Source organism: Papilio polytes, unplaced genomic scaffold (assembly GCF_000836215.1).
Source record: "Papilio polytes unplaced genomic scaffold, Ppol_1.0 DF824069.1, whole genome shotgun sequence".
NCBI lineage: Eukaryota > Metazoa > Arthropoda > Insecta > Lepidoptera > Papilionidae > Papilio > Papilio polytes.
In genome coordinates, this window is record NW_013525135.1 from 2,652,561 (window position 1) to 2,661,071 (window position 8,511).

The window sequence follows — 8,511 nt, forward strand, 5'->3', positions numbered from 1 at the left end:
TTTGACATTGACAACAGAGCGCTATAGTTTTTCGAGTTACCAGTAAGAAAAAAAAAACAGCCTCGTTGTTGCGGCATCGCTAACAAGATGAGACCTTTGCGTTCGAAGAGTTAGTCTCATAACAAGGTGGTTTAGTATGTGGTGCTGAAAGACCTGGGCGAGCACCAAGTTTAAGATCAAGATGTTTAGAATAGAGCCAAATGGGAAAAATTATCAAAGAAGGCTGACAGCTTCGTTGAAAGTGAGCAGTGAGAGAGAGATTCGTTTACCTACAAATTCAATAAGTAAAATTATCACGAACAATAACCTCTAAATCGTGAGTTCCTGAGAGTATCGCATCATGTTCAAAGCTGTATACCGTATGTTATTATGGAAAAGAGAACAAGTTGAAGAAGGTCCCATTAAATAGTCACAAAATACCATAGATTGCATATGTAGCCTGTCCATTTAGTTAGTGGCAGGTGGGTAGTGGCCAATAAAAAAAAAACAGTGTCAAATGATATTGACTTTGTGGTTTTAATGATTCTTCGTTATAAAAATAATAATTTGCATTTGTGAACTGCTTATCTATTTATTTATTTATTTAGAGTAACGAGTTTTCTTAACATGAGTAATAGAAATGGTAGAAAATCTTTAGGTGTTAAAAGACTCCTTTGCAGTTCGGGTATGAAATTGCATGATACCCTTTTATTTTACTCAAATATATTTTATGATATTATATTGTAATTTTGTGTCTACTTAGTTAATGTGTGTTAATAATTAGTAGTTAGCTGTAAATAGGGGATAGTAAAACTGTATTTTAGTGTCTCGTACTAAACTATAGATTAAAATCGCTTATTTTTTTAATTCTATAAAATGAATGTCTATAATAATAATAATACCTATAAATGCGATATCTACATTGCAATTTCCAAGTAAGACAATGCACACAGACTGGTGTTCTCGTAACAGTCGAGCAATATTTCACGCTAGCTCATCGATCGTGGGCGTCGCCGGGGCCCCTCCCTTAGCGAAAAGGGGTAGCTACCCTCGCTGGCTGCTCCTAAAATGTAGGATAGATATGACTACTACAAATGAGACTATTTTAATGGTAGCTGACCCCCCCCCCTTAGACCTAGCTTTTGTCATTACGACGTCAATGCCATATCCTACAGGTATATGGCGCAGTATCGGCCACACGGAATACTGCTCGCAACTCTAGGCCAAACATCCTAAATACCAGCTTCCTTCTTATGATGGCTCAAAATTTATATAATCAGTCTTATCAAAAATTAAAGTTCTGTTATCACATGAATCTAGAGAGTGCTAAACTGTCATTGTTTGATTCTTGACTATTGACTAAAAGGAGCATTACACATAACTTTTATGTTGCACAACATGTATCCTCACCAGTATTTCTAAATTGTAACAACTTAGGAGCCTTCAAGAAAACAGTGTACCCCTTTCCTCAAAGCTTGGCCATCCATCTGAGGAATCATGGCATTGCGAATGTCCTATGGCACTTGTTAAAATAATGTTAGGCAATCTGCTGCTCTTTATTCCCTTTGATAAAATAGAAATGTATGTTATTATATATTTTACTTTTATTGTTAATATTCATACAACTTATTTACATTTTAATAACAAAATAATATTTTCTAGATGATGATGATAGTGATTCTCAAATGGAAAATCCAGTTTTTCAGAGATCAAGTAATGATCCTAACTTACAAGCAGAAAATGAAATTGAAGATACAGGTAAAAATAAACTATATCCTTGTAGAAAACATTGATTTGTCCACTTATACTTACTGTAAAGAATAATAATAACAGAAGCTATGATTAAGGTTTTATAAATCTGTATCTTAACCTTAACCTGTGTTTGTTAAAAATTATCATATCCATACATATTTTCCTATATGATTGAAAGATTGCTTAGATTAAAGACTAGATGGCCTAGCAAGATATAAATTCTTAGTAAATTTTATTCCTCCCATGGTATTTATGTTTAATAGTTTTAATTTATCATTTTAGAAGAAAATGAAATGCCAAATGCTCTGGCTGATAGAGCGGCCACAAAATCAGAGAGGGCACATTTCTTTAAGATGTTAAACAGACCCGCCAGAGCATCTCCACATGAATCCGCAATGTAATTATTTTTGAATATTATTTTACACTTCATTAATCTTTAATTCTTCAGTGATTTGCATAATAAGTGTTTACAGTTTTTATCAAACACTATGTCAAACACTGACTACCGCTTCTATCACCTTGAATAGTTTATTAACTAACCTAATTCCACTTTTATTCTAATAGTTGGATATTAAACTAAAGGTGCATTCTGACTGATATTAAGAGGTCTAATACTACATACTGACTGCATGAATGCTCACCATGTAACATGTTACATTACACTATGTAATATTGGTCTGTATGCACCTTAATGTTTCAGGGAACATGATTATAATAGACCATCTGAAGTGTTTGACGAAAGCACCCCTAGGAATAGTAAGGGAGTTGATTTGATGAAGATACTCTCTATACAGAGAGTGAAGCGTGGAATGAATGCTCGTAATGGTGAGTAATTTTTATGAAGCTATATCCTGTGAGCTGAGATTGCTGTTACAATATATTGTAATCACACTTATTTACTTAAATTTTTTTGCATTAATTGATTTTTTAGCAGAGAGGAACGCGCCCTCGACGTCGAATGTGGCCAATGAGGAGACACCTGTCAGGGCGGAGGCACCGCGGGTACCTGTACCCACCCTGTCTGCGGCAAACAGTATGTATATTTGTTTTAATTACAAATTTGTATTAATTATCTGTTTTATAATAACATAAATATTTAATTTTAATAAATTATAGAAAAATAAAAGTTTAAGACGATCATCTTAATTATTTTTTTGTCAACATTTTTTACCGGGTTGCAAGTAGGTTTATTCTTATTGTTTTAGAAGATGAGACGAGAGACTTTTACTTATTACTTTTATCGGGTGAGTATAACATATGTGGCGAGAGCGCGTCATGTCGTCGCTAGTGTAAACATGGCGGTCGCTTGTGCACAGTAATACCGGAGATGCTGGAGCGCGCCCGTTCTATGGGGGGGCAGCCCCAGCCCTCCACCAGCGCGCAGGCCGCGCCGCCGTGCCCTCACACGGCTCTCTACACTGAGCTCACTGACAATTCTGATAATGGTAATTGTAACATTTTCACATCAACACTATACACACGTGTGTTTATGATTGATAAGTTTGATAAGTGACGCATATCAAGTATCGAATTAAATTTATATGAAGTCCACACGTAATAGACGAGTATTATAGACAATATGCTTATGTAGGGAACAACTAAGAGCTATCGAAAATCGTTTAGAATGTGTTTTCTATTTAGAATTTATAATTAGAATTTGAATTTGAAATTGAAATTTAATTATAATTAGAATTTACAGTTAACTTAAAAGACAGATCTTGTAGTAATTATGGTGAAGCGACAACAATAATAATAACGAATAAGATTATGTACGACCGGATTAGAAATACTAAACTTTTAACTCTCAATATTTATTTCCAGAATATCTCAATATTTATTCGAATTTAAATAATCTAATGAAATAAAACAGATCACATATTATAGATCCATGTGGAACTATTAGGAATCACTCGATTCTAACTACAATGAGAGTAAAAAACGAAAATCGTAAAGGTTCATTCCAGATTTTACACAAACTGAACTGAATTGTCAAACTAATCATACGTATTCAGACAAACTGTAAGATGCATATTTTTTTAGAAGAAGACCAACCGGAGATGGAACCTCCGAGGAATTACGAAAATGACGCAAATGACACAAATGACGCAAATGACGCAAATGACACAAATGACACAAACGACGCAAATGACGCGAATGACGCGAATGACGCCAATGACGCTAACGATGTGGTGTCGGAAAATATCGATGGTAGGTTCTTAGTACTACTGTTGCTAGCGATAGTGTACATTCAAAAATATTGAATTCTATTATTTTCTTTGTGGCAGCGGTTAATATTTTGGCGGCACCGATGAAGCAGGAGATGGATGAGGAGTGGGATGGAGATGGGGAGGAGGAGGGAGAGGGCGAGGCGGATGGGGAGGGAGAGGGGGAGGGCGAGCCGGTTGGGGAGGGGGAGGGCGAGCCGGAGGGAGATGTTGAGGTGGAAGAAGAGATCGATGTGGGGCACGAGGAGCGCCCGCAGCCGCCCCCTAGCGCCAACAGTGTAACACAAGCTACCACGGTTACTCCTAATGTACGTATACAATAAATACGTATCTGATATCTGTAGCGAGTAAAAGGCGCGGGATTTTTATATGTATATCTGAAATTAATCTTATTGAAGTACCCCACAATTATTAGCAGGCGACCCAGCGCTCTGTGCAGACGCAGGCCGCTGTGAGGGCACCGGCCCGGAAAAGAAGGAGACAAAGTAAGAAAATACTGTCAAATTATATCTTTTGATGTAAGTATATTTGATACGATAAATGGTAATTTTATTCCAGACGCAGATGGTAGCTACATTTCGTACACCGTGATGGAGTTTAATCAAGTTAGTATTTATATTGTTAACTTTTAATATTTACAATTACTTAATTGAAGGTTAAAATTTACCTACTACTTAATTTATCGTATCCAGACGGTTTTATTTTATTTTATAACGTAATTTGGATAGTGAAGACGTGAAAAAGAAAGTCACTTTTGTACATTATCGTAAGTCACAGAGGTAGTGTGTTGTAGTGACAGGGATCCATATATCCGATAACTTTCTCAGCATGTAATATCCATGAAGGATGTCGAAATTTGTACTATTTACATTCGGGAGACTGTCGATGTTTCTTAAAAGCTTGAGTAACAACATTTTATATGATGCGCACAACCAATAGGACGCGGGTTTTAATTGTGTCAAAAATATACTAATTGTTTTTATTATTATTTCGATGTTTGCGGAACTCACTGCTGTCATAGAAATAGAAATAATTTTATTGAAGACAAAATATTAACAATTACAATTATAACAACTTAAAGCTAATTACAATTTACGGTAAATACGTTTAATCATCAATATTCAGTAACAATCTTTCCTTACGTTAATTACTAAAAACCTACATATGTTGGTTATTTGAAAGAAGGGGAGTTAATCACGTCGCAAGAAGGTTTTTGTGTAATTGTAACACCGCGGCTGTCCGCGAGTGCTCGTGCGAGGGTGTGTCGGAGGCGTGAGTAGTGTTGTGGTGTGCGAGTGCCTGCTGCGGCTGCTGGAGTGCCCGGTGTGCCTGGAGTGGATGGAGCCGCCGATGTGGCAGTGCCGGCGCGGGCACCTCGTGTGCGGCCGCTGCCGCGCGCGCCTCTCTGCCTGCCCCGTCTGCCGCATCTCCTTCTCCTCCGTCAGGAACCGCGCCATGGAAGGGGTGCGTTATTACACTATTTACTCCATTATACACTAATGCCATTCAGTTTGAGTTAACAGTGAAATTTAATTTCGCCAGCCAAACTTCACTTTTCACTACTCATTTTTTAAATTTAATATATAGTTCTTGTTCGAAATAAAGTCGGTAGTAAAAATACTGTCTTTCTAACATTGACATCACCAAAAGTATATGAAATCTGTATTCGCTTTATAGTTGATACTACTATTGCCCGCGACTCCGACAGTGTGACAGACTATCCTCTACATCTCAACCTATTTTTATCAAAATCCGTTCATGGCGATTTGTTTGCATAAGTTTCATATATTAGTGTAATAACTTGGTGGTAATTGCGTGCGGCGCGGGCAGGTGGCCGAGCTGCTGCACTACCCGTGCCGGCACGGCTGGGGGCGCGGGCCGCGGCTGCGCCGGCGCGAGGCGCACGAGGCCAACTGCGCCGCGCGCCGCTACGCGTGCTTCGCCCCCGACTGCGCCAGCCACCCCCTGCTGCCCATTAAAGATCTCTACATCCACATGCGGGTATGCCACTCACTTGGCCTCCCTTGCCCCTTGCTCTTACCATCAATGCCATAATACGTATACAATCATTTATTAAAAACTAGCTTTATTAAGAATTAAAAAACAAAACTGAGTGGTCTATGTGTTCTTCCGTTCCGTTAGGCTACAAAGTCTAACAAACATCCATCCATCTATCTAAACTTTCGCATTTATAATATTAGTAAAATTATTATGATGGAATAGTAGTAGACAACAATCCAATCATGAACATATTTAGATGAGTTATGATTTCTACCATTAAAATAAAATACTCAATCCAGCTGTATCAATAACGAAGATTTCGGTATCAATGATTACGTCATATGTCTAAAAAGGTAATGTTGGACACGTGTTTATTTTAGTACAAGCACTCCGCAATGGTGAAGGTCGGCAAGAGCCAGCGTTTCTCAGTGAACACCAGCAACGAGGTGCACGAGATATGGCTGGTGTGCGCGGACGGGGAGCTGTTCCAGCTGCGCGTGGACGTGGACTCGCGCAGCTGCGGCCTACTCGTGCACCTCACATACGTCGGCCCCAAGTGCAACGCCACCAACTTCACTTACCAGGTATACAATATCAAGCGCTAATAGCGTATTGGTCAAAAATACAGAAATAATAATAATAAAAAAAATTACTTTAAAAAATCTGTGCATATGTTTACAAATGGTAACTCTAAAATTTCTTTATGCTATCTACCCTTTGGAGGTTATTTGTAATGGGGATGTTTCCTAATGTTACAAATCCAAATAAAGTTATGTTTAATATTTTAAAGACAGCATTTTATAACCTATAATAACATTTAGAGACCTTGAATGTTTGTCTCAAATTAAATATAAATTAAAAACGCTGCAATATTTTTTACCCTCCATTACTCGATCTCAAACACCAACGACGTCACTTCTTCGCATATAACATGGCAGTGTGACCAACTTCAGTGAATGTCAGTGCATTTTGTAGTTATATTTTTTTCTAAATGATTGTAATAATTGAGTTTGCGTGTTTTATATTATGAGGACTCCATTATTGAGTGTTTTTATAATTACGACATAAGTTATGAGCAAAACATTTTATGAATATTACAAAAGAAAAATATATCAAAATTCATAAGAGTAGCTTATAGTACAATTTAATTTATACCTGGTCACACTGGTGTAGGACGCAGTCACTGTTTACACACAAACATAATCTTCCACGAGAAGCAACAAGTGTAATTAATACGTTAAAAGTATCACCTTCTGTTCATATTGGTTTTTTCATTTTTATCTCCATTACAAACAACTTTAGACAACAAAGATTTACGAGTATTATCAATCAATGGTTCTTTCAAATTGACAGTGACAGGCCGTGACGCGAGGTTCGTATGCAAAGAAGTGACGTCATGGGACGTTTCGGGGGGAAATGAAAGAGTTGTTTTTATTTACGTGTTTTTTTATTGAAATAATGAGTATTATATTTTATACTATTTTTTTTCGTGTTCATACATGGTTTATCTACAAAATAAAGGCTATTCCAAAAATTAGGAAACATCCCCATTGAAAAAAATGTGTGATCAATCAAATATCTCAAATATATTGATAAAATCCAAGGCTTTTCTTGTTTCATAAAAATTTAACAGGACTTAGGTAATATTAATATTGTTATTAATTTTCAATTTCTACTATTGTCAATCTGGTACAATAATTAGAAATGAAGAATATATATGAATAGTAATATATTGGTGTCAGGTGACTGTGGAGGGTCGTCACGAGCGCAAGATAGTGTACTGCCGGGAGGCGCACAGCGACCTGGAGAATACGTCGCAGGCCATCTCGCGCCAGGACTGCTTCTACCTCGGCCTCAAGCAGGCGCACAACTTCATACGCGAGGACAACGCCCAGCAGAGGTTCGTCGACTTCTGCGTCGATATCATCTGCCGCAGCGCCTCTGATGACAACTCCAACGATGAATCTTCTAATTAATCATTATCTGCCGCAAATGACAGTTTTAGCCAAGTCCCGTAATACGCAGCCATATCGCTTATTTATCTCATTTAAATGTAGTATGTTTGTCGTCTATTTAATCAGTAATACGTATACCTTTAATAACAGAATTGTAGTTCTTGCCATTATTACTAAAGGTGGATAGAAGTAGTGTTTTGACTCTTTATCTTAAATCAAATATTCGCTTGTTATTATTCCTTGCTCCAATAAAGGATAGTTTGTAAGTGTCGTAGATCTATTATCGTAAATAATCCTTGTATTAACCACCTAAAATTGAACATTCCCCAGTTGGGAGACTGAAATACTAAGCGATTTAATTTAGAAATATATTCCTTAGCTTAGTTTTAGATATTTATTTTTTTGTTTATATGTTTATTTTTAAGAAGCTGATTAGATTTTGTTATAATGTTTTTTTATTGTTATGGCCAGGAATGCTTGATGATAAAATCAAAATTTACTATGAAAAAATTTCCTTTGCAAATACAGGTGCAACCAAAATAAGATTTTAGTTTGTTTGACATTTACGTTTTGTTAAATTTTCAATATATTCACCTCTT

The 8,511-nt window shown here is 36.8% G+C and overlaps 2 protein-coding genes across 3 annotated transcripts; both read left to right on the top strand.

Moving 5' to 3' along the window:
• Positions 1 to 492: 492 nt before the first annotated feature.
• Positions 493 to 4,547, top strand: LOC106100099 (nucleoporin NUP159-like). Its single transcript, XM_013278835.1, has 10 exons — positions 493 to 664; positions 1,642 to 1,737; positions 2,014 to 2,128; positions 2,432 to 2,556; positions 2,663 to 2,764; positions 2,937 to 2,975; positions 3,048 to 3,176; positions 3,772 to 3,939; positions 4,017 to 4,264; positions 4,515 to 4,547. The coding sequence occupies exons 1-10, from the start codon at positions 607 to 609 to the stop codon at positions 4,545 to 4,547; spliced, it is 1,113 nt and encodes a 370-aa protein (XP_013134289.1). The 5' UTR covers positions 493 to 606.
• On the top strand, positions 4,107 to 8,309 carry LOC106100171 (E3 ubiquitin-protein ligase sina-like). Of its 2 annotated transcripts, none has more exons than XM_013278924.1 (7): positions 4,107 to 4,264; positions 4,372 to 4,441; positions 4,515 to 4,561; positions 5,253 to 5,420; positions 5,787 to 5,957; positions 6,338 to 6,541; positions 7,700 to 8,309. In XM_013278924.1, the coding sequence occupies exons 3-7, from the start codon at positions 4,547 to 4,549 to the stop codon at positions 7,931 to 7,933; spliced, it is 792 nt and encodes a 263-aa protein (XP_013134378.1). In that variant the 5' UTR covers positions 4,107 to 4,264; positions 4,372 to 4,441; positions 4,515 to 4,546; the 3' UTR covers positions 7,934 to 8,309. The 2 variants fall into 2 exon arrangements, with proteins under 2 accessions (XP_013134378.1, XP_013134379.1); XM_013278925.1 differs by having other exon boundaries at positions 4,375 to 4,441.
• Positions 8,310 to 8,511: the final 202 nt, after the last annotated feature.